Source organism: Camarhynchus parvulus, chromosome 6, assembly GCF_901933205.1.
Source record: "Camarhynchus parvulus chromosome 6, STF_HiC, whole genome shotgun sequence".
In the NCBI taxonomy this organism is placed as follows: Eukaryota; Metazoa; Chordata; class Aves; order Passeriformes; family Thraupidae; genus Camarhynchus; species Camarhynchus parvulus.
Window position 1 is genome coordinate 1351409 of NC_044576.1, and position 26548 is coordinate 1377956.

Sequence of the window (26548 nt, forward strand, 5' to 3'; positions counted from 1 at the left end):
AAAGTGGTATTGGCTTTTAGGTGCTGAAAACTATGTTTACTGTGTAATTCTTAGCAAACTACACAGCACTGAATTTATTGCACAACACTCCATACCACAATTATCCTGCATGAAAATCATACGCAAAAGTCTTGTACCATATGTTACTCGCAGCATTTGCAGCAGCAGAACACTTCATTACAAACAAGTTGCTTGTAAACCTTGAGCGTGGTGAGTTGTACCTCCTTTGTTTTTATTATTTAGTTTTTCACAGTTCTGAGTATCTCCGCAGGTGCAACTGGAACGAGTGTGTGTTTTTCAAAGTTCTTCGCTCTCCACCAGCTTTTGGCTGGGGGCTGAGAACAGCGCGGGGCTCTCGGGAGCAGGGAAGGCAGGGAAGGTGTCGAGTCCTTGGCTGCTGAGGTTGGGGTAGCGGCCGCCCCCGGGCCGCAGCTTCAGAGCCTGCGGGATCTGCCGGTGCCACTGAGCTGCAGCAACACAAACACAACGGGCTCGAGGGACGCCTGGCTTGGCCCACAGAGAGCAATGGACATCCATCCACACACCCGTGGCAAAAGTGCAAATTATATGGCTCTACGCAGGTATTCACTGTGAAAAACGCCAATCACTTGTTTTCAAAATTTTAAAAGTTTAATAGTAATAAAAATGGTTATAAAAATAGTAATACAATCAGAGTAATAATAATTTGGACAATCAGGATTTAAGACAATATGAGACAATAAAGACAAAGAGTTATGGACGTCCGGGTACCTTTTTCCAGGCAGCACTGGCCCAGGAAAAAGGACACCCTCTAACAAAAGGAGTAATCTTTAAGAGCAGTAGCCTATGGCATATTCATACACTTCATACATGATGCATAAATTCCTATTCAAACACAGGATTTTTGTCTGGTCAGTGTCAACTTCTCCTTTCTAACACCCATGGCGCCTTCGAGGTGGGAAGCAGTTTGTTTCTTCTGATAGGAAAGCAATAAATTCTTCTCTTCTGAAAGATTTAGGTGTCCTGTGGCTGTTATCTCGCTGCAAGTCCTCTCTTTTAAACAAAGCATCTGATATAGCATAGTTTCTATTTTAGCAATTTTTTATAACCTAAAACTATACAGTACTTAAGAGAATTAATACAGCATTACTTGCTAACACAACACATATAATATTCATTTTAATATTTGCAAAAAGCCAATCATAAAATACATGCATTTCTCACATTCACTATATGTATTTTGTTGTATTGATCAGTAGTGCTGTATTAACATTTTAATAGAGGTATAATATATAATTATCTATAAATATATAAAATATTAAATAAATATATATTTAATAGATATATAATACATACATTTAATAAATGTCGTTTTGAAGTTAAAAGATAACTTTTGTAGTTAAAATATGTATGTGGGATATCTTTTTTTAAGAAAGGAGTGAGGTACTTGCACCAGATAGCAGCCATAGGACACCTAAATCTTTCAGAAAAGAGAATTTATTGCTCCCTTATCAGAAGAAACTGACTTCTTCCTGCCTGGCTAAGGATCGAAGGTGCCTTAGGATTAGGAGGAAGAAGCTGACACTGTCCAGACAGAATCCTGTGTTTGAATGGAATTTCTGCATCATGTATGAGGTGTAGGAATATGCAACAGGCTGTTGGTTTTAAGGGTTAATCCTCTGTTACCGTGGGGCCTTTTCTGGGCTTGTACTGCCCAGAAAGAGGTACCTGGACGTCCATAACTCTTTGTCTCTATTGTCTCATATTGTCCTAATTCAAATTGTCCAAATTATTACTACTCTAATTGTATTACTATTTTATAAACATTGTATTACTATTAAACTTTTAAAAATTTAAAAACAAGTGATTGGTGCTTTTCACACCTGGGAAGTTGCTCCCAACATCCCTGAGGAGAGCACAGCATTGAGCTCTCTGGGTTAGGGTCTGTTCTTTCAAATGTTATCATTGGCATTGTTTGTATGTTCAGCAATTCTGGTGAAGTCTACAGATCAGATTTCATCCCCGTTCAATTCAATGGCAGTGTTTGCACGGATTTTACAAAGCCCAGAATTTAATGATTGAATCTTTGGAGCCTTCTCCAAAGCCCCTGCAATCAGAACTAAAAACATACATAGCATGAACAGAGATGAACAAAGTGGCCAGGGCTCTGCTTCTGTTCTGCTTCATCCTCTGGATGGCTTTTCTTCAAGGAAGTGATTGCAATTTTTATTGCCATGTAGTAGTTACAAGTACTAATATGTTTTCTGGAATTTTTTTTAAAATACTGAAAGAAATGTATTCCAAAGACATATATTCAGTAATTTAAAAACACCATTCTACATGCTCCCATATGAACAAATACTGCTAAAATTTTTTAAAATATTATATTACATAATACCTAGTAGTTCTTATCCCTAAAACACTTCAGACAAGGGAAAATTATATTATCTTTGCCAATGTTTATCCATATGGGTCTGCACCCAAATCAGCAGTTCAAATGAAAGGGTATGAACATGGAAGTCAAGTTCAGGCTCCAATGCTCTGAGGTTTTTAGTGTGGGAGACAACAATCTACATGTTAAGCATTGATAGGAAATATCTTTCCATGCTGAATTTTGAGCCTATCTGGAAATATTTTAAAAAGAGCCTCCTTTTTTCTTGCAGTGCCAAATTTGTTTCTACTTGAGCTCATTATTTACTCATTATTATTTTTCTTTGCATGCAGAATTGCAAATATCAGACCACACCTTCAGTCTCTCAACCCCACCCATTCAAAATAGCACAAAGAAAAATTACTTCCATCACTTGCTTTGGGGTGTGTGTTGCATATCTTAGAAAATGTGGCTGGAATTGGGAAGCATTTCTTGATTTCTGGATTTTTCCTGTTTGTGCCTTGAGTCCTTCATTTGAAAACTTATGTCTTTCAGCATTTAGATACCTAAGGAAATTTTAAATTTTGTTTCACCTTTCTTAAATCAGCCTCTCTCTAGTCTTCTCTTGAGCCTTCCCTATTGCCCATACCACCACAAGGTGGCAGGAGGCTGACAGAGATGCACCGGTGCCTCACTTGTGATAATTAGCTGGGGTTTAAAAACCAAAATGGAAATACGAGTTTGAAAACAGGGGGTCTTTTTTTTTTTGGGTTTTTTTTAAGGGTCTGTTCTAATCCAACCAGTTCAACTAGTTTGTGGAAATATATATATATATATATATTTCTGTATTTCTATACTTCTATATTTCTATATTTTATCTATTATATATATATATATATATATATATATATGTAAAATCCAGTTTGTGGAACATGCTCTCAGTTTTATTATGCTGGTTAAGTGATCAAAATACTCTGCTTTTTCTATTCCATCTCGCAGAGATAACAGATTAATGATGTGCTGTTCTTGAGGTGGGCTGGGACCTTCTGAGTCCTGGACAAATGTATTGGATGTGAAGAAGCCCCCCTCAGTCAGGCTTGGTGTGCACCCCCGTGCTCTGTGGAAGAAGGGATCTGCTTTCTTGTGTGCAACTCATTGCCTGCCAGGTCAGAGCTGTAGCACAGACTTGTTAGAGGCAGTAGAGTTCGAGTTCAGCTTGAAAATATATGCTCATGTGTCTAGGGATTCTGGGAGGTGAAAATGGGAGTAGAGAACATTGTGCAAATCCCCTGCTTTGGCTTTTGTCCTTACCCTCCTTTACAGCCATATCACTGGATCTCTTCTGGGGCCTTATGAAGCTGTGGCCATGCTGTGACACTGACTCCTACCCATGCCAAAGCCAGACCAAGAGCAGCTGGGCCCTGTGTTGTTTCCTTCTTTCCCAGCCCATACCTACCATAGATGTCCAGGCGAGCAGTGCAGGAGACAATGCCAGCTTCGTTCTTCGCAGACAAGGTGTACCAGCCAGCATCTGCTTTCTTGGCAGGCTGGATCAGGAGGCACACATACCCTGTTGTATCTTGATGCATGCTGGAAAACAAGTGTTTGGGAATTAGTATTTCTCAAGGGCACATCAGCTTTCAGATTTTAAAGTATGTATATTAAATATGAAACAGGTACATTGTCGTCTCTACTCCCAAAGAGGCAGCAGTCTATAGTCAATAGATTTGCTTTCAGTATGGCCTCAAACAATGATCAGGAAATCTCAGATCTGTTCTGGCTCCTCTCAGCTGTGCACAGCCACGGTGTGACTGTGGGAGCTGAGTTGTTACTCTGTATATGTTAATATTAGCATTATTTATTGAATACTTATGAGCTAAACCCGTGCAAAGCTGCTGCACAGTCATACTGTATTCTTCCTAGGTCAGAAGCTGGAACAAGAACATAAAATACCAAGAGCACTTGTACAAAGTTGTGATATTTTTCACAACAGCAACCAGAGCCAGTCAGAAACTTTCTTGGAGCACCCTTTTCCATGAGAAAATGACCAAGTGGGAAAATCAGAAAGATTTGTTTGGCCAACACTCTGAAAGAAATCTGCTTCATTGTTCCCTCCACTTCCTTTGCTCTCCAGCGATCTAAGACTTTGTGGCTGCAATTTCCAGGAAAACTTTTCAGCAGGATATAACAGAACTGAGACTCCTCTGCTCTCTAGGCTGAACCTGGTCCTTTCTATCAACCCAAATGTTTCTCTCATTATAAAGGAAAAGGAGTGAGATGAGCACTTCAGAACACTTGAAGTTCTAGGATGTTCTGAAATTTGAGATTTTGTTTCCGTAAGAGCTGGAATGAAACCACGGGCTTGCAGGACAAGAGGACGTTGTGTGCTCTAATAAAAAAGGGAACATTTCACCCTTTGTTCCCTGCACTACACAATTTGCCTTATGCTGGGGTGCAGGAGCTGCTGTGTGTCCTTGTTGTGCTACAAAAGCCTCTCTTGGCTTCAGGCAGGAATCAGTGGCGTGGGATAGGGACAAGAGGGACCATGCTGCCCTGGGTCTGTGCAGAGCCACTGGAGCCCTTTGGGGTTTCTGCTCTCACCTGGCTGGAATAGCAGAGCTGTCACAACCTTTTATCCTTGCTCCTGTGGGCTGTGGGAGGTTTGCCTTAGCCCTTCCTCTGCTGAGCTGAAGCAAAATTTGTTTTCTAACCTTTTGTGAAACAACTGGAAACGTGGCATTTTAGGAGAATTGTTGATTTTCCAGTAACTACAATGTGTGTGTGTGTGTGTGTGTGTGTAAAACCACAATCCCTGTGAAATGGGAACATCTACATGGTGTAATCCATGAATTTGCTAATGGCAGACTCAATTCCCTCCTCCAGATTCTGAAGATATCAATATTAAACAGGACTGGGCCCAAACCATACAGACTGTAGGCTGCAGAAGGTGAGGTTGGGTTGGGTTTTTGCAGAGGGGAAGCAGTCTCTGGGTGGGGACAGGGTGACCACTAAAAGAGTTTTCTAAGATGCTTTCCTTGTGCTTGGTGTCCATCCCTAGCAGGTGTGCTGTAGCACTCAGAGCCTGCAGCTGTGTGTGGGAAGGGGTGGGGACTTCTTGAAGCTGATCTCAAAGATCCAGTGACTGCATCAAGTTGTCACCTGGAACCAAGTGAAATAAAATACTAAAAATCAAATAGATGCTGAAGTAGAAATCTTTAAAAAAAGAAAGCACTTCATTTATCATTAATTACAGCCAGGCGCGTTATTTTATCAGCTTTTCTTTTGCAAAAATTAAAAAATAGTGCTGCATTTGACTGCAAGAGGTGAACCTGAACTTTGTTGTATTTTGTAAGCATAGGTCAAAGGCTTTACCTTTGTTTGTGACCAACTTTCTCTATTTGACATGATAAATTCTCTATTATCCCATGCTCTGGGGTGCTGAAACTGTTCTGAATTTGAATTCATACCTAGTTGGAACTAAACTGGGAAAACATAGCTTAGAGAAAATAAGGTGCTGAAATGCCCTGAAGTACCATATCAGGGTGGGTTTGATAAGGAGGTCCATACACTCTGTCAGGCCTGCAGGCTCTGTCCCCACTCTCTGAGACAGGGGTGCCTCGTGCTTTGTTCTGAACCAAGGAAACAGCCACTGTGCCTGCCACAGGGAAGCAAGATCTCTACAGCTTTCTGTGGGTGAAAGGAGTTGTTACCAAGCACCAGCATCTGTCCTCAGCACAGACTTTTCATGGAAGCAATTGCTCCAGGCACAGGAAATTCAGGCATGGGTGTCACAGTACCTCATCCTCTCTCTGTTGGATGGGATGGTCTCATTGTCCTTCTTCCAGTAGAATACGGGAGGTGGCATTCCCACAACTCTGCACTCTAATCTGACAGGGTAGCCTTCTGGAACTCCACAGTTCTGAAGCTTCTCCAGAAACATGGGGGCTCTCTTGACTTCTTTTGCTGGAAAAAGAATTATTCCACAACAGATATTTTATTCTTCCTTTCTCTTTGAATCGTATGGGAGAACACGAGAAAAATTGTTCTTGTGATACCAAGATAGGTTGTGAATTTTTAGTGGAATGTTGGAAGGGAAGTGAAATGCCATGATATTGCCTCTGTAAGGGAACATAAAGTAAATAATAGGCAGAACTGAAGTTCATAAAAGAATATATGCATGACTAATGGGTCTAAACATACTACCATTGCAGAAAATTAATGCCAGATCTATAAATTTCAATATCTCACATGTTTTAAGGCTTTATTAAAGAGCAATATTCAGATTATTTTTTTCTATTTAAAAACATTTTTAAACCAATAAAATTTGGGCTGAAATCTGGAATACCTCAAGATATATATTATGAATTCAAACCCTAAGCATTTTCTGGGGAGAAAGTGAGGATGGGTGATAATGAGGCAGAATTCTTATGACACTCTCTTAGTAACAGGAGTGCACTCATCTGAACACCAGGTACATTTCCCTCCATCAGCTGGGGAGGGAAATATATGTGTAAAAATCACATGTCTGTATCTACAGCTGTGGGATTTTCCTACTCTTTGTGCATTAACTATTTACTAACTATTAATTGTCTGTAGGGAACCTACGTAAGGTAAGTTTGAAGAAACGCATGCCCATAACGTCATCACTGAGGTGACTTTTTCAGTGCTTCTTACCTACAACGGTGAGCTCCAGGCTGAATGAGTTCTGTCCTGTTCTGTTGGTGGCAAGGCAGGTGTAGGTTCCAGCATCACTCTGGGAGAGGGGGTCGATGAGCAGGGAGTGCACGCCCGTCTCCCTGACCAGCATCTTGTGCCGGCTGTCCGGGAGCACCGCTTTGCCGTTCAGCAGCCACGTCAGCTCCGGCGTGGGCAGCCCGCTCACCTGGGAGACAGGGAAACAGCTCCACACTGGGCCCAACTGGCACACACAGCTTAGGAAATTCAGAGCCAGGCCTTTTTACAAATACCAGCTGAATCATGGCAAAATCTAGACCAGAAAGAGGTTTTTTTTAATTATTTCTCAGTTTTTGTTTCTCTGCTAACTGCTTCCGAAAGGGAGAAACCCGGAAAACAAAAAAGGTAAAAAGATTTAAAAATACGTTAAATATCTACATTTTTCTTAGTCAGAAAAGAAGAAGCTTGGTTTGAAATATGAAATTAGAATATGAGATTCACAAAAGACTCTTTATATTCTCCTAAAATTATTTCTGTTTTTGTTTCTCTGCTGACTGCTTCCGAAAGGGAGAAACCCAGAAAACAAACAAGTAAAAAGATTTAAAAATACATTCAATAACTACGTTTTTCTTAGTCAGAAAGGAAGAAACTTAGTTTGAAATATGAAATTGCAATATGAGGTTCACAAAAGACTCTTTATATTCTCCTAAAATTATTTCTGTTTTTTGTTTCTCTGCTGACTGCTTCCGAAAGGGAGAAACCCAGAAAACAAAAAAAACAAAAAACATTAGTAAAAAGAATTTAAAAATACATTCAATAACTACGTTTTTCTTAGTCAAAAAGAAGAAACTTAGTTTGAAATATGAAATTAGAATATGAGGTTCACAAAAGACTCTTTATATTCTCCTAAAATTATTTCTGTTTTTTGTTTCTCTGCTGACTGCTTCTGAAAGGGAGAAACACAGAAAACAAAAAAGGTAAAAAGATTTTAAAATACATTAAATAACTACATTTTTCTTAGTCAGAAGGGAAGAAACTTAGTTTGAAATACAAAATTAGAATATGAGGTTCACAAAAGACTCTATATTCTCCTAAAATTATTGCTGTTTTTGTTTCTCTGCTGACTGTTTCCAAAAGGGAGAAACACAGAAAACAAAAAAGTAAAAAGATTTTAAAATACATTCAATAACTACATTTTTCTTAGTCAGAAGGGAAGAAACTTAGTTTGAAATATGAAATTGCAATATGAGATTCACAAAAGACTCTTAATAATCTGCTAGTTTTCCTTTTTTGGTGCTGAATAGAAATCAAATTCCTTGATGTAAAATACTACAGAGTTTAACAGAGATGAATAAAGTTCTATACAAATTACTTTGTATTTTGTCAAATTTGATGAAGAATGATATAATACTTCATAGCTGTTGAACTTGCATGCTTTAGAGCACAACAAATTAAGTATTTTTGGAAAGATTAGACTGTTTTGTAGTATTAAAAACCTTTTCAATAGGGAGCAGTACTTACTCATGTCTAAAATACTGCTTTCCAAACAACATTTTACAGAGCAGAGAAAGAGGGAAGAGGAACTTGTCTGAGTGAGGACTGCTCTCTCCCAGGTCTGTGCAGTGCCAGACATGCTTTAAGGCTTCACAAGCAGAGCTAGGAATAACCAAATTCTTTGGCATGCTCCTTGTAAACTTTACATCTTAAATTAAGTATAATGAGTCTTGTTCATCTTCAGGGCATTAACTTGTGCCTCAGAGCCTCTCCCCTCTTCAGGGTCAGTGTCAGCACGGCCACCTTTGCTGCACTGCAGGGACATAGAGGGGTTCCAGAAGAGGTTGGAGCACATGACTCTCCTAAAGGTGTTCAGTACTCACTCTGTGCACTCTAACCTCTGACAACTCTTTCATGCCAGGATTTCAGTCAGTAAATTGGGATGTTTCTGCCTCTGTGCATGCTAGGGAAGCATAAAATGAACTAGGCACAGTTCCCTCTTCTCAGGGAGTATTAACCTTCAGTAATTCAGTCCAGTACAATGGGAACATTTGCTTGAACACAAAGCAACGTGTGCATCCTCTCTTTCTCACGGTTTTGTGCTATTCTGGATTATGTTCAAGAGTCTGGTAATAGAGCACAAGTTCTGGAGTTCATACTGGTAAAGGACACAGTGAACACATCTAGTAATTTGGACAACCTTGTAAGTGAGCCTTCTGTTTCTGGGTTGTGTTTTCTGTGTTCTTCATCCCACAGAATATTTGTTCAAAAGAAATCCCTGGAATCAGCTCCGAGACAATGGCATAAAGAAATAGTTTTGAAAATGAAGCATTAAAACTTTGAACGGAGAACGTTCATGCATGCATTAAAGAACAGGAAAACACATAGCACTGCATGTACAGAGGTGTGGGAGGTGAGAGTGAAGAGAAGAACCAGCTAATACCTTACAATCCAACCTGCAGAGTCGCCCTTCATGTGCCACCATGTCCCCTGGAGCCTGCAGGAAGTATGGCCTGAAGAAGCGTTCTTGGACGGCCTCTCTGTCTCCCTCCGGCACCCGGGCGCGTTCTGCAAAGCAAAATCACATGGGTGTTTGGAAGTCAAAAGGAGGAAATGGAAAGGATATAATTGTGTTTACTAACAGTTCCAAAAAAAGATGGAGAGATAGCTTGAGTTACAGAAAAGGGCAGAAAGAAATGGACTGATTGTAATTTAATTCTTGCATATTTTCCAGTTAGAACGATTATCCAGTTAACTATATCATGTAGTAGCCTTAGATTCCCAAGCCAGCCCTCGCTTATTTTTGCTTTTTTTTGGCTGAATTTCATTTTGCTAATCCATGCCTTGCCTTTAGCTCCACTACAACAAGTAAATGAAATCGTACTTAGACTTCCCTGTATTTGAGGATGCCCTTCAAAAACATAGAAGTGACCTGTTGGGAGGGAACTGCTGCTGTTATTTCCACTTTATGATTGAGAACTGAAGTTCAATGAATGCAGTGGTTATTTTGGATGCCTTCAGTAAAAAGCATAAAGAAGGTCTGCAGGACTTTTTTCTTTCACCTGTGAGGCTGAGTTGTGGATATTCGTCCCCGAAAAGGGACACTCTGAACCATCAGGTGTCCTGAACAACTGATCCTCCCCTGCAATTCACAATGGAAACAGAATTAATAGTTGGTTAATGGCTTATTTCATTTTTAAGTGTAAATATTGAACCTTACAGTGCATTAGGACTTATTTTATAAAGTAGCTGTAGTGAGAACACCACTTCCCCAAAGCAAATGCTGTTGGCCTGCAGTTGAGGCAGGGGTTTCCCAAACTCTTCCAGGCTGTGGCAATGCATTTGGCAGTGGTGCCTGTCCCTGCTTATTTATTCACCCCACAGGTACTGTCTGCTGGTACCTTTGTACTGGCCTGCTTCAAAATGCAGCCATATGGAAACTGAACAGAAAAAGAATTTCAAAAAAGAAACTTTTAAACTGTAAAAAGTTGCCTGATGAATGTACTTCTAAATGGGGTCAAAGAGAATGGTGTAAGGGAATGAGACTGTCTGCAGATCTATATCTTTGCATCCTGGATAAAGAATGTAATTGTGTTTAGTAACAGTTTCAAATTCAATGTAACTATTGTTGGTTCCTGCTCTATTCTTTCTGCCTGAAACATCATGTCAGTCTTGTCAGCCCTTCTCCAAAGGTACCTATCAGCAACAGAGAGTGGGAAGGGGACAGGGCAGGAATTACTAACATGGGAAAAAGTCCTCAGTGCTTTTGACTGTCTGTGTAACAGAGGAGTAGTTTCATCAGTCATCTTTACATGGTTTCCTCTCCTATGCTCTGAAGCACCCGATTTGTGATTCAGTCACCACTTGATGTCAAAGCACGTGGCCTGATTTGTGTTCCTATTAATGTATATTAGAAAAAGATGAAAAAAGCATTTTTGTAAAAGAGAATAAAACACCTTACTTGTGGGTTTGCAGCCATAATCGTATAGTTGCCATCATCATCATTAGTAGCAGCTTCAATGTGTAAAGAACACGTTCCATCTTCTTCTCTGTTCATTTTGAAATGTGTGTTCTTCTTTGAAATCTGCTTGCCATCCTTGAACCAGTAGACCTGTAGTGATCAGACACACCCCTGTGACTTAACAGGAACTAGAAAAATAACAGAAGCAATTTTAGAATATTGTGAACTTTGCAGGTCAGTGATAATGTGAAACAATGATTCCAGGCTGAGCTCAGGAAGCTGCATATCACAGCTGGGCCTGCCGGGTTCTCTTTCCTTGGCTCTAGGCATGTGACTGGATAGATCAGCTCTCATCTCTCTGGAAGTTCTGGGGGCTGAGCAGTTCTGTGTCTCCTGGAGTCGGGTGGTTGGACCTCAAGGCCTGATGCATGCTCAGGAGCAGATACTGTGATTTTAGGAAGGTGGGGGAAATGATTCATTTGGGAGCTCTCTCCACGGAGCCACGTGCCTAGGAGGGACGAACAGAAACTGCTGGGGAGTTGGGTTTTGTTCCTTAGCAGTTCCAGTGAGAATGACGTACCTTGGGAACAGGAATTCCAACTATTTTGCAGGTGAAGGTAATAGGGAATCCTTCCATTACCCGAAAATGCTTGAGTCTCTTATCAAAGATGGGAGCAATGTATTTGCCCGTGGGGATTTCCTCGTGCTGGATTTCATCGTCTGACTCGTCCACCGGCGTCCGCTCCAGGCGGAATTCGATCTCGTTCATCAGCCTCTGCTCAAAGCTGGAGATTCGGTACTCCTGCAGGGACAGGCACGGCTCTGAGCCCCACTGCCATGGCCTGGCCTGCAAATGCAGCTGCAGAGACTCCAGGGCCTGACAGGAGGCTCGCACAGTGTGCAAACTTGGAGAGAAAAAATGCTGACCTAGAAATGCTGTGGGATAGCAGAGATCTGTGATGGTGGTCACAGGGGTGCCAGGAAGAGGGAAGAGACCAGGATCTGACTCCATGTTTAAGGAGGCTGATTTATTATTTTATTATATATATATATTATATTAAAACTTCTATTATTTTATACTAAAAGAATAGAAGAAAGGGATTTCATCAGAAGGCTTGCAAAGAATAGAAAAGGAATGATAACAAAAGTTTGTGACTCTCAGAGAGTCCGAGCCAGCTGGGCTGTGATTGGCCATTAATTAGAAACAACCACGAGACCAATCACAGATGCACCTGTTGCATTCCACAGCAGCAGATAATCATCGTTTACAGTTTGTTCCTGAGGCCTCTCAGCTTCTCAGGAGGAAAAATCCTAAGGAAAGGATTTTTCATAAAATGTGTCTGTGACAGAGATGTTGTTGAGAGACAAGTGGAGCTAGAAACAAGTCTCAAAAGATGGCCTTACAAATAAGGTTAAATACTTTGGAGCAATAGAACTGTAAAAGATGCATTGTAGTAGGACCTACAAGTGTTAATTTTAGATTATTGCCTTGAAGGCATTTACAGCATGGTGTGGTAAAAGCTGATAGGCCAAAAAACATTTCTAATGTAATTAGGAAATAGTTGGCTTCTGATTGTGATGGTGTGAATTATAACATCTCTATTGTCTCACCCTTCTCACGAAACTGAAAATAGAAATAGAAGTTTTTAAAACTCCTCTCAGTTACCCCATCTCTAGGTCAAGAAAAAAGTATTGTACACTGGCGTATTTGCAGCCATTGGCACTTTTAGACTAATTCTACAAGTGAAAATAAAAAAGCCTCAGTAAAGCTAGGACATCATGAAACTGAATTTGGTTTGCAGGCACAAATACTGCAGTGTGAGTCTGCACAGTGTAATGACACTGAGTTTTTTCCCAGGCAGCAAAAGAAATCAAACATGTAATTCCTTTTAAGTCCCTATCAAAAAAATGATACTCCTGCACACTGTTGATCAAAAGAAACCATTAAAACATACCAATTTTTTGAGAATTTTGCATTCAAATATTAGTCACCTGCTAATTATAGAAATGAATGCTGTATATTTTAGTTCATTATTAAATAAAGAAAACTATACCAATTAGAAGAGAAAATTAGGAAGAAAGGGAAATATTTTCAGAGTAATTAACATCAGATTAAACTTGGACAGATTTCTAGCTGGTGTAACTGAGAATGCAAAATATATTACATCAAAATTCTTAGAAGATTAAACAGATTATGCAGTAAACCCAGCACATCCCTACATAAATGAACATTTCCAGATAGTTTGATGTGATTATGAACTTTCTCCTGATCCCCTGAATTCAATTAGAAATGTCTTATCACTTAGCTGTTTTGCATGAGGAAATCTCCTGTCTAGACCAGGAGGCATTTGACCAAATTTCTCTTGCTGGGAACTTGTGAAGCCTGAGAGCAGGAGCCAACTTCAGTCTGTGCCTCCAAGCCAGAGTTTGTCCTGGGCAGGGTGGAGCCCTGCAGCTGCACCTGCTGGATTTGTCAGGTAGCACCCTGAGCCCCCTGCACTGCCCCTCACACCTGCAGGAGCCCCTTGCTCAAGGCATTTCCAACTGCCTTTCTGGGGGAAATCTTCTATTACCTGTAGAAGACAAATCAGTTTGCTCAGCCCTGGATTTGTGCAGGTTTTAAGCCCAGAGTTTTCCTGCTTCTATTGAAAATGTAGTAAATTTAATTTACTATTTAGTAAATTTCTATTTACTATTGGAAGGCAATCCTTAGATATATTCACTTTGCTGAAAAAACAAGGTTCAGAAAAATGCATCTTGTCTGAAATCCTATAGAAAGTTAATTAAAGAAGCAGCAGTTATCCCAAAACACTGGCAATTACACCCCTGATCATTTGGCCATTCCATCTTACTGCTGATTATGCTCTTGACCAACAGTTTCCAGAGAGCAGGGAGGAAAGATGGAGGCAGCAAAAAATTTTAGCTGACAAACTCTTCTGCTTTCTTCAGGAGACCAAGGAGACAGAAGTGACCCAAATTTAGACATTACAGTGGAGTTTTGAGGAGACAGGAGTTTGTAAGGCTTGGGGGTGAAGATGTGGCAGCCACAAAGCAGAAAAAGTTGGAAGTTGCTATGGTTGAATAAACTCCTTGGTAATGCCTGATTTTGGGACTGTAGTGGTAGATGTTGTGTGTTTCCATCTAAAATGTCTGTGCTGGGGAGGGTGCCTCAGGGTTAGCTATGGCAGGAAAAGGCAGCCAGCTTGGAGAAGGTAGGGAAGGAATGTGGTGAATGGAGCTGCTCCTCCCTGCACTGGGCCCTTGTTCTGTGATGCTGCAGGGCTGAGCTTCAGAGCAGCGAGGAGAGCTGCAAGGTTCCAGGAGCATTTCAGGGAGCTGAGGATGCTCCAGGGTCCCTTCCTTGGGCCATTGGAGTCCCCGGGGTAGCGAAGAAAAGTTGGATTCAGTGTGCACAGGGCCCCTCAGGCAGTCCCATGCAGTTCTCATTGAGCTGTGCCACTGCCCAGGGAGCTGCGTGGGGTCAGACCAAGCAAGCTCGTGAGTAATTGGAGCGCCTGTAGAAGGAGCAGGAGGAGCAAACTGCAGCCTGTTTGTCACATGGAGCTGGCATGTGGTGTGGGGTCCCTGGTGGGACCGGCACTGACCCACAGGACACATAAATATTAAATGTAATACCTCCTTGCCTTGAGCCTCTCTGCTCCCTGGCTGTCCTGGGAGCCCAGCTGTGCCCAGCTGTGCCCAGCAGAGCCCTGAGCTGGCTGCTCTGTGCCCGTGTGGGCCGTGCCAGGGGCTGGCAGCCAGGCACAACCTGGAGCAGCCCCTCCTGGAGCAGCTGGGAGCACCACACAGCCTGATAGAGTTTCATCTCCTCAGCTTTTCTGCTCTCAGGCAGCAGCTCCCAGCAAATTGCTTTATAGATCAAATTCCCATCTCATTAAAGCCAGTGTAAAACTGGAGTTTCTCTGATTCCTCACCAACCAAGTGGATCATTTCCCCATGTAGGTGGCAAGAGCTGGTTCCAGTGTTCCAAGGGAAAGTTAAGCCATTGGTGTTTTACCCTTGACACTGAGAACAGCCCTGTATCTTTTTAGGCAGGCAGAATCATGGAAGAATCAGGGAGTGGCTGCTGTGGCAGAGGGAAGAAATGGGGCTAGAAAGGCATTGCCATTACACTTTGAAGGCATCATGTTGATGTGCAGAACAAAATGCTGCAGAACAGAGTTAAATTTTGAAATATTGCAAGCTGATGGCACAGTCCAGTGTTGTTTATAGACAGCTGAGTTTAGTCAGCAGGTTTTCATATGGATTTTTTCCTAGAATCATTGCTGTCCAGAAGAAGTTATGGTATGTTCTGAGAAATTAATAGTGTATGGTTGCTGTAGCCATGATGGCCTAAAACCAAATAATGCTGATAGAGACAATTACATCTTTTTCCTCCTCTACTCCAAAAGTGCAGATCTGTCTTAAGTGATCTAAACAACTAACATAAATAAAACTTAGAGCAATCATTTTCAAGTTTTACATAACCAAATCAACCTTGTGTCTGCTTTAGACCCTAAAAAGTTTTCTGTGAATGCAGGGTATGACTTTTTTCCTGGCTGATGTGCTGAGGATATTAACTTCTTACAGACTACTTCATTAAGAAATATGGGCACTTCCTCCTTTTCAAATGTCTGCTTGCAGAAGAAAATACAACAGAGCAAGGAATGCTTTTCATGGGACCCTTTGAAGTTAATAATGGACAGGTTTTCTCCCACATTTCTTTGCATGTGACCCTGGGTGTATAGAAAGAGGCATGAAAGCAGCACTTTGTGAAAACAGAAGCATTTTGCTGTGCCATCAGCACAGGGCTGTCGTTGGTGGCAGCTGCTCCGTGCCCGTGGCAGCCCTGGGTGTCCTTGTACAAATGCAGGGCTCTGCAGGGAGCTGTGCACGCTGGCTGCAGGACTTTGACTGCTCAGCTGAAGGAGTTCTAGTCAAAAGCACATTTTTAATTAAAGACATTGAAGTCAGGGTTCCACAGCCCCTGTTTCCTGTGTGTTGCCCTCACACTTCAGCCTTTGCTTTTCTAAACCTGTTCTGTGTGCATATTTATGCTTATTGCAATTTACAACCAAGCCAACAAGACCAAGTTAACTTTGCTGTGAAAATCTGAACACCAACATTCAGAGGCTGAAGGTGTTACACCAAACTTCTCATAAAGAACAGAAATATCTGAAATAAGTGAGAATACACCTCTGTATGTAGAGAATAACCTTGGAGGTTTTTGCTTGTTTGGTAGGTTTTCTTTAAGGATTAGCAAGAACAGAAAGGAGTTGTTAATATGGCTTTCTGAAGAACTGTGTTTATCACAGAGGCCATAAGCCTATTTCTGAAGGTGATTACAACAGTGGTGTAGGGCAAAGAGTTGTTGTTGTGGTTCAGACAAATATTTCATACAGTGTCACACAAAGAAGAAGCCAATGTTAAAACCAGGCTGCAGTTCAGCATACTGAGGAGTCTGAGGGAAAGGGTACAAAGGTTCAGGCCCTGGTTTGGAGTCAGAAGTGTAGCATTGCAGCTCCTTTTTTGGCAGCTTTCCTAGAACATGAAACTTTTACAGGCAGTAATTCACACACTTGTTCAGTACAGTAGCCAGATATTTAAAATTATTATAGCTACCAGCTAAAAATTCAAGCTCCTCTTCAGTGGTGTAATGCTCAGTACAAAGTATAATGCATATAATGCATCTATAATTGTATATATTTCTGTAGGCTGAGTGGATTGCAGCTTTGGAAACCTGGCTACTTCTCCTGCATCTAATGCACATCGTTTAGTGTGCATGGTGTGCAAAAGGGGAGAAGGCAGTGGTGCCTGTATTAATATTGTCACAGTGTAGTCTGAAGGGTAAAAGACTTAAAACTGGCCAAAGCAAAGCCAGGAAATGTGCTGAATCTGCATCTGAGGTGGTTTGGTACTGTTCTGGTGGAACTGTGTGGCAGATAGAGAAGTGAAATGCAGCTTTCCTCCTGCTTGCCTTTGCTCTGCCTTGGCAATGTTGCTGTAGCTGTATTTGTCCTGCACAACAAACAAAATCTCCTCTCCCTGCCAGCCTTGCTGGAGGTACAGGTTCACAGCATTTTGTCTCTGTGATGGATCTGTTTGGCCCCATCACCATCATTCCTGACAATCTGAGGGCACAGCACCCTTCAGGGCAGGGCTGTCACCTGCCTTTCACCTGTGGGAAACTGAGACCTAAAGAAGCTGAGGGACCTGTTAAGGTAACACAAAAATCTGTGACAGAGCAGAGCTGGATCATGCTCTCCTAGGTCTTGTCAAGTAATTGAACTCCTGGGCCTTTCTGCTACCTGGGAACATTTTTGGCAAAAAAGGGGAATTGCACAGAGTGTAGTAATTCCCATTAGATTCCTTTGTATATGAATATGAGTTCTAAAATCCTGCATCTGTTGTAGTTCAAATTTATCTTGAGCAGGATCTTTAGCAGGATTTTCATTTATCTTTAGCAGGATTCACTGAATATACAGACATTTAGTATATATATTCAGTGAATATACATACTAACAGTTAGTAGGAGCTTGTAGAGTCAAAATAATCTGATGTTAGGATAGTAACTCATGGAAATTACACAAACAGGAAGGCTAGGGGAGCTCTGCTCCAATGTTGATTATCATAGACTATGTAAAAACAATTCTGTTGCCAGCTTAATGCCAACACTAGACAAATTTCCCAATTTAATCCCAGTTTTGTAACTTTTACTAGATTGCCTTTTTGGCAGAATTATTCTAAATCCATGTAACAGTTTATCTAAGAAAGTGGCATATATTGCATCTCAGCATCTGTTTCCAAGCTGTACCATTCCTTAACTTCACAGTCTAATCTACTCTAATCTACTCTGCCTGAAATCTCCTGATCACTTTGGGTTCTCTCTGCTCTCCCTGTTCCCCCTCAGCAGAGAGAATCAAAAGCAGCAGATCCAACGTGCAGGCTTTGCTCCCCTTGTCCTGTCCATGAGGAGGTGCCGCTGGGGTGATGGATGTCCTGCAGATGAATTATATGGGCATGAACCTCGTGCTTCCCCAAACACAAACCCATGGGGTGCCTAACAAGTCATAGTCTAGCCAGACAATATTCACAGCACAGTTCAGAGTCACTGAGCAGGGAGGAATGGAGGAGCAAGCCCACGGAGCTGCCTTGTCCAATCCCACAGAAGTGCAGCTGCAGGGAGTGTGTGCCCCATGAGGAGCTCAGCTTCCCTCCCCAGCCTGGGCAGCTCTGCCAGCCAGGATCCCTGCCATGAAAACCTGTCTGCACTTTGGTGTTGATCACATCTACGTCTTGAGAAGACAGCCACAAGTGGTTGTTCCATGTTCATTGCCACAGGGAGTTTATACATATTAATATAAATTTGTCTGGGTCAGATTTCTTAAATCTCTCTTCATTTACAGAGAGAGAAGCTTCCATGGGGAGTCTTTGTGGTCAAATTCCCATCCTCAGTCTAAAATTGCCTACACTTGCTGCCCTTTGAGAGATTGTGTGAAGCTTGATTTTGAGGCAAATTTTTGGAGTGATTGAATGAAGTGTAATTTCTGTGGCCTGGGAGCAGAGTTCTGGGTGATTTGTGGGCCTTTCTGAGGCTGAGGGAGCTGCCAGGAGCTGGCTCTGTGTGATCAGTGCTGAGGAGTTACTGGTGTCAGGGCCTGTGTGGTGAGCTGGCATCTGCAGGTGGCTTTGGCTTTTAGTGACCGAAAAGCTTTTGGACAAACCCTGCTTCTCTTCTGCTCTGAAATTTCTCACCAAGTATTCTCTAGCAGAGGTAAAGGATATTCATGTGAGGGCTGGGCATCATTTTCTAAACAGCTGGAGGTTTTTTCTATGTCCTAAAAATAATAAAAGTCTGAGTCTTAGGTAGGACACAACCAATCAGCATTGCCACATGGTGTTCTTCATAGTAAATGACACAGATGTGTGAGCATGGTTTGTAGCTCTTTTAGCCAAAATGTATAAACCAGGCCCTGGTATTTAACTCTGCTTTCCTTTATTATTGCATGGGTAATTAATTTAGTTTTATTACTGTACAGGATTTTGAGGTTTAATGACATCATTTTTCTATTTTATATTATTTGTATAACAATATGTTGAGGAGATAATAGCATTAATTTCTAAAGTTTTGCCTGTAAAGCTGAATTTCCTCTGTTAACAGAGGAAATATTTATAGACTTATTTATGTTGGTGAAGCCTGTGAATGCTTTCAAATACCAGGGGAAAAGAATTAGTTTCCATTAGACATTTATATTTTTTCCATTTGCCAAAATCTCCCCAAAGTGTCCTTCTTTCCTTTTCTCCCCACACATCTTTTTGTTTCTGCATGGCTCATTCCAACTGAACATTGCTGAGATATTTTACCTGTAGGGCAGATGAAAGGCCCAATGGACTGGAGAGGCAGAATTTGGGGAGTGGGCTAAGGCTGCCTGTGCTCTCCTTTCCTCGGGTGCTGCAGTTCCCTGACCCTCACTGAGGCTATGAGACTGGGATGCTTGGTCTCTCAGCACTTCAGTGTCACTCTCCAAGAGAAAACTCCCAGCTTTGTGCCAATAAAACATCTGGGGCTGGAGAGGAGTGGATGGGATCTTCCTTGTCCTTCTTGTCCTCTTTCACTTTGCAGAAATGCTGAAATACCCACTACAGCAGGGACAAGAATGCAGGAGATTTTTGTCCTAGTTTCTGGGCAGTAGAGTGATTATCTTATTTCTCTGTCTCAGTCTGTCTCTGTTCCTTTCCTCCATCACAATCTGGAAGAAAAAATGCTAACAGCTTCCTCAGAGGACCCTAATCATTGAGCTGAAATGCTCTTTGAAATGTCCTGCTAACTGGGGGCCTGTTCTTGGTGCCTGAAGTCTGAAGTTTTATTCTTGGAGCTGGAGGAGGTGGTTTTCCACCACCTAGCTGTCTTCCTAGCTTCCCTGTTACAGAACCTGTTCTGAAAGGGGAATTTCCAGAATTTCCAGATTTTTCTGCTGCTGTTAAAGAATGCTGAATGATTTGAGCAGCCTGGTTCAGCACCAACACAACACCCACTGGCAAGGAGTGACGCCTGTCCTTGTGGGAGTGCAGAGTCAGGAATTCAATTGTCTTTGAGCCAAGGAAGACACTGAGTCAGGTCTGCTCTGTCCTGGGATTTGTCCTAACACCTTCCTGGGATTGCATAAAGCCATCAGTGCCCCTTTTGTTTGAAAGAACTGAGCAAATCTGCCTGAAGATGTTTGGGTGTAACTGAATCACCTTTTTTTCAGCACTCCTGCTTGTGACAAAATTTCACCTGGCACTAGAACTTGCCACCATCTGCAGAAATGAGGGGCATGACCATTTTTTTCTGGTAAAAATGACAGCTTGTTGTTGCATGTACTTGATCAAAGTTGCAGTTAGAATCTTGGCAAAGTCATATTTGTATTTCTGTCAGCACCTCCTGGCCATCATGGCTGTGGAAGCCCAGAGACGAATCTGTTCTGTCTCATGCAGCATCAGCAAAATTCCCAGCTCTGTTCTGATGCTGGATTTCTTTATTGCTGGTGATGAATGATGTACTGGATGAAACAGAAGGAGTACATCTGGATTATCAGATATCATGCTGAGTGCATAATGCTGACACTTAGGAAAATCTCATCTTGTGAGCTGAACATTTTTCATATGGAAGTCAATTTTAGATAATAAATAGAGCACCAGAATGCAAATCCCTCCTGTTCATTACTGCCTTTATGTAGCAGTACAAGACAATACCAGGACTTTAAGGCACAGGCTTGTCATCTGCAGCATTTGTTCTGGATGATCCTTGCATGGTCTGCAGGTATTGTAAATGAGAATGAACTCTGTTATTGAAATGTGGGGTCCCAGTACAATGCTCTAAATAAAAATACACCAGAGGACACATTTTCTGAGAAGGAATTTTTAAAATAGTATGTAGACAATACAAGGAAACCAACATTTGAGATTCTAACTGGATGCTATACTCCATTGTGCAGTGATCTCTCACACAGGGGAGACTTGCATTTGTATTCATGACAAAGTAAGCCCTGCCCTACCATTACAAGAACTGATTTAACACAGATATTCTATGCATGGAATGAAAATGTCTCCTTTTTTAATTCTGTGTTAACTGTGAGAGCTAAAAACAGGACAAAATATATGGGTGTGAATGCAGCACTCCAGCATATTATTCTCATGATGTTGATTGTTCTGTATAGTGTAAAGCAATAGGAATTTTGGAAAATACTTTTCATCCTGGCATCTGTTGAAATAGTCACTGCCTTCATTGAGGAGAAAACTCAGGCTTGAATTTGCTGGAGTAGGCTCTCCTCAGATGAGAAGAGTAAAATCAGAAGGGATTAAAGTTGGGAATTGAGTGGAAAATGAAGAAACCTTTATTGATTTTAGTTCATTGCCATTGGCATTCTAATTACTGTAACAATTAGAGAGGTGCCACCTTTGAACTTTTCCAGTGTTTGAGGAATTTGGGAATCAAGATTTAGGTTTGGTCTCACATAGAATAGCAAATAAGTATGAGTATAAATATCTTTTGGTGTCAGCAGATAACTGTGACACTGGTAGGGATCGTTGTTTCTGAAGGGGTCATTGTGCAGTTAACTCCAGAGCCTGACTGCTGCCTCACAGGAGCTCTCTCAATAATTTGTCTTACCAGCATAGCGAGTACAAATTGTGACGCTTGTGATTCATCTGCAAAACCTGCTGCTTGCCAATTGTTTTACTCAAAGTGCTTTGGCAGAGTGCTGTGCCAGAAGGAAAGGTCAGCAGCAGGATGAAACCCCGGGGATTGCGCTGCAGTTGTCCTCAGAGGGGACTTTGCTCCAGAGCCTCGGGGCAGTTTCGCTTCTCTCTGCAGGTTCTCTGTCACAAGGGCTGATGGATGTTGGGAAAGGTTCTTTGGATGACAACAGATGGGGCAAACCCTGATTTCTGCGTTAGGCCTGAGCTGCTGGGACGGCTGTGGAGGGCTCCATGGCCAAGGTGGGACAGGAACAATCACCTGCAGGCAGGGCAGCTGTCTGACAGTCCTCAGCCTGTTTGTTCAGGGGGCTTGAACCTGATTTACTCATCTCAACCCCTAAACACTATTTCATTTCTTATTTCTTCTTTAGTTTCATAGACAGTGCACAGATCCAGTGCATTTATTGATTCCAATTAAGAGTGAACTGATATTTTGTTCCTTGAACTTTGTAAAAGGTTTTTTATTTTGCTAAATTCTTATAATAAAGTTCTCCAAGGAGTCCCTGTCAATTCATATAAGTTTGGAAACTTGGAAATACATTTGGAAATTGAAAGCCCATTTTAGTTCAACCGAAAGAAAACCAAAAACCTTATCCTAAACTGTTTTGTTACAATACTCTTCGTTTTAAAACAGACTGTGTGAATGTGTGTGTGCAATGAATTGAGCAACTTGTAAAGCAAAAAAGTAAAAGCCAATGTCCAGAAGCTTCCATGAAAATAAAGAAGTTTTACATTCATACCAGCCTTTGAGATGATCAGAAATAAAAAATGCTGCTCAGTCAGAAAGTGAATTTTCTACAGCTGCATCCCTCATGCTTTCTGTTTAAAGTTCCAGTTTGCTATTCCAAACCAGTACTCACACAAAAGCTCCCCCTGCAAAGCCATGTAGCAGCTCACCCACACCAACACCTTTTTTCCCACATCATCATATATGTCTTGTTCATGAGTGAAATTTACTTCAATAACGCTTGATTTTCTTACCTGCTGACCACTTTGTTGGTTAGCATCCTCTCTGAAATGCAGTTTTCTTTCCAGGTCCTTTACGAGTGCGACTTTGTTTTCCCGAATGGAATCTTCTGTTGCCAGTGGCAGAGGCTTCAGGTTTTTCTTTAACCCCTGGGTTGGGCTATTAAAAGAAAATTCTGATACTAACATGCAGCAACCAGTATATATATATTTTATATATATTGTCACCTGTATGCTATGATACATTATGGTGGAACCTATTATTTATTTACTTAGGAGCCAAAGCACCATACAGGATATGATTTTTTTTTTTGGTACTATCTTAATGGGGCATCCCATTCCCATGCAGTAGAAATTAAAAACACACATCTTAAAGAAAGTAAGGGTTGTAATGCTACAATAAACATCTAAGTTCCATTTATATTTACCCTGCAATAATGATGTCACAGTAAATGCTAAAGAAATGAGTGTAGGTGTTACCTTAGGTGTACAATGTGTACATTTGTCTGCTATCAGGCAATAATTTAAAAGTTAATACAATTTCTCATTGATCTTCATCTCACATCTTCATAGATGATTTACTGTTTCCATGAACTTTTACTTCTTTAATTTCTCTCACCCTTTTATGGCACCCAACATCAACAGTTATTTCTTGTTTTCATTTTATAGATGCGGTGTGTTTAATTTTAGTAAGGTTTGAAAATAGTTAAATTCTTAAATAAGATTTAGGAGGCTGTGAGAGTGCTGTGCTGGAGCACAGTAGCAGGACACTACTGGGAATTGTGCAATATTCTGATATTTTACTGGAACAGGTGTTGGGATCTTGATAACAGGCTCTAGGTAAAGGCATAAGTGGTGATTGCTTTGCAAGGCATCGTCCCTGTGTGGTTGTGCAGACACTGAGCTCTCAGTCCTTGTGTAGCCAGAATTACTGTCATTGATGATGCCAAAAAGTTGGAGTTTCAATAGGTATTTACAGATTATCCCAGATACTGCTCAGGTTCCTGCCTGACCGTTGTGCCCTGCTAAGGCTGTCCCATGCAGAGGTCAAGATTTGAATCCCAGCAAAAGGAGCCCTAGCTGTGTGGAAATTCAGCTCTGGGCTGGCACCCAGGAGAGCTGAAATGCAGAAAACATATTTAACAGTCATATTTACCAATATTTAACATATTTAACAGTCCTCTGCCTGGCAGGCATATTGTGCTGACTTGTGTGGCCATGCCTGTGCAGCAGTGAAGGAGAGGAAAGCACATGGCAGGGGTGAGGTGCCATTAATGCAGAGAGAGCAACCCCTGAGCATTGTCCCCACTCTGAAGGGGTGCAGGGCACTGTGACAGCTGCAGCTGGGTTTGCCCTGCCCTGCAGCATTGTGGAACCAAAGGCTTGAGTGGCCCAAGTGGAAACCTTCCCTGTGACCTTAGGGCTTCATGCCGTGTGCCTGGTCAGGGTGCCAGGGCTGGGAAGGGCTCCAGGCACGTGCCATGGGGTGGTGGCAATTCTGTGGCTGAGCTGGGCCGCTGGGAGGCCTGGGAGCAGCAGTGCAGTGCAGGTTTGAGGGCAGGATTCTTGGCACACAGAGTGTTGATTGGTACAGACACAGGGACACATCGTTCTGCTGCAATAGCAGATTCATTGATCTATTGGTGGCCAGGAGATTGTGACTTGCTGATGGTTACCACCACCTTGAGCTGTACCATTGATAAAAGGGGGAAATATTCCTCACTTTGTGCAGGGTTTGGAGTTCGATGGGTACCAATGTACAGGTGCTAGCCATGCTAACACAGAGTTCACATAGTCCACAAAAGGGAACTTTGCTTCAACTCCACCAGTAAAGAAGAGACTCTTAATGCCCCCACCTTGCCAGTCCATCATCCTTATTTGCTTGTATCATGGTAGCTGTTTTGTCATAGAAATCATTCTGGCTCTTAATGAAAGTATTTATGTGCAAACCACTAACTCTCCTGAGATTTTCTGGGGGACCTCAAATGCTGAAAGTACTGCAACCAGAAAAATACCTTTATGGAAGTTATTTCTTAGATTCACCTGGACTAGAAAAACCCTTGCAGTATAAGGTACCTTTAAAACTTTACTTCTTGCTTACAATAGCATGAATGTTTTTATACCTGGTGTAAGCAAAGAGCCTTGGAGTGACTTATCCTGCAAGCTCATGAAACCTCTTTTCTCACACTAGTACAGTCTTATGAACCTCTGAGCCCCCACATTCTTGTATATCTCTTTGTACGCTCACATTTCTCCATCTTCAATTCTCTCTTTCTACAGAAGGTATTTGTCACCCTGTTCTTCTAAAGTTCTTCTAAGCCTTCTGATGTTTACATTTCTGTAATGGGGTTTCTCGCACACTTTTCATGTAAATAATGATTGGTTTGCATTCCTTTCTGGAGGAGAGAGAATTGATGGACTGTTGGTTTGACCAGTGTAGTTGGAGAGGTGGCAATTTCATCCTCTAATCCATGGTCACTTTTGGAATTCTATAAATATCGAGGTCTGGAAATAAACTGCCCCTTTTTTGCCTTGGACATCTCAGTGTGTGAGTGTCGTTCATTTCGTGTCATATTGCAGCAGGTATTATCCCTTCTTTTCTTTACTGGATGTAAAGGTTGGATTAAATGCCCAGAATATCTGAATAACTCACTTTTCTATTTTAGAGAAGACTTGCATGTCAGTGACTCCCTGTCCTGGGTTGACTATATGATGCTTTTATCTCCAGTCTGTGAGTTCTGTCCAAAATTTGCCCTGAACCAGGACACTCCCCCACTGAACAGCTGGACAGAAATACATCCTGCTTTCCTTTGAGTATTTGTCCCTGCTTCTGTGCCTGTGGTTTGTGCTACTTACGTGGCTGGGGTGCTTCTGGGCAGTCCCATGGCGTTGGTGGATGGTGCAGCAGGCAGGGAAGGCAGAACAGCGCTAAGGAAAGCCACAGGGTTCTGGATGCGTGCAGTTGGGGAGAGGGGAGCAGGAGCCACGGTCTGGGGCTGGAACTGTTTCACGGGAGGCAGCGTCAGTGGGGGCACCACGGGCTCCCTGGGGCTGGGCAGACACGGGTCACTTTTGCCTGTAAAGCCTCCTGAGGACCTCGCTGGGAAGTTCTCCATGTGGTTGGTCCTCGGGGCTGCCTGGGGGACGCTGCTGAAGGCGCCCGAGGAGCTGGCAGAGGGGCTGCCTGGCGGGGTTTGGGGCGCCAGCAGCTGCTTGGCGCGGCCGTAGCCCAAGGCTTGAGGGGCACAGGCTGAGCTCTGCTTGTACAGGACTGAGCTGGACTGCTGGTAGAGGGAAGTGGCAGAATTCACCAGCGTGGTGTTGAAGGACAGCTCCCTCAGGGATGCCTGGTGCACCTGCTGTTGTTCAAGCAGGACCTGGTTGTGGAGCTGTTTTAGCTGGCTCTGGTCACTGCACAGAAAATAAAGATGAACAGAATTGGTTACGAGCCCCAGATGAGCCAGTTGGCTGCTTTTCTCTGTATGAATTCAGAGAGAAAAATTCAATGTCCTGTGATACAGTAAGAGACAGGAAACTGCTACATGGCATATTCTCTAACATTATGAGAGGAGTATAATATTAGTTTTCTACTAAAATAACCTTTTCCTTCATGTTCCCTTCTTTGCCAGAGGCACAAAGCTTTTTGTCCACAAATTATTTGACTGAAGATAATTCTTACATTTTACTATATGAAATATAAATATAACTCTTACTCAAAGATATTCAAGGGATATCATTGTCGAGGTCACCTTAGTACCTCTTTGCTTGTGTAACTAAGAGTGAGATTTGGTGTATCATCATTTAAAGGAGTGTTTGTAAGCCGGGTTGCATTATTTACCTCCTGCTGAAGTGGTTTCTGAAAC

The 26548-nt window shown here is 42.0% G+C and overlaps 1 protein-coding gene across 1 annotated transcript in view; it reads right to left on the bottom strand.

The window, feature by feature from the left end:
• Positions 1 to 274: 274 nt before the first annotated feature.
• The window catches only part of MYPN (myopalladin), a 54628-nt gene continuing 28354 nt past the window's right edge, over positions 275 to 26548 (bottom strand). The window contains exons 11-20 of the mRNA XM_030951106.1: positions 25542 to 26096; positions 22701 to 22845; positions 11560 to 11781; positions 10980 to 11129; positions 10081 to 10160; positions 9462 to 9588; positions 7025 to 7232; positions 6148 to 6313; positions 3807 to 3940; positions 275 to 467 (exon numbers count right to left, since the gene is read on the bottom strand). Coding sequence (XP_030806966.1) covers positions 298 to 467; positions 3807 to 3940; positions 6148 to 6313; positions 7025 to 7232; positions 9462 to 9588; positions 10081 to 10160; positions 10980 to 11129; positions 11560 to 11781; positions 22701 to 22845; positions 25542 to 26096 — 1957 coding nt within the window. The 3' untranslated portion in view covers positions 275 to 297. The remainder of the gene's footprint in view (positions 468 to 3806; positions 3941 to 6147; positions 6314 to 7024; positions 7233 to 9461; positions 9589 to 10080; positions 10161 to 10979; positions 11130 to 11559; positions 11782 to 22700; positions 22846 to 25541; positions 26097 to 26548) is intronic.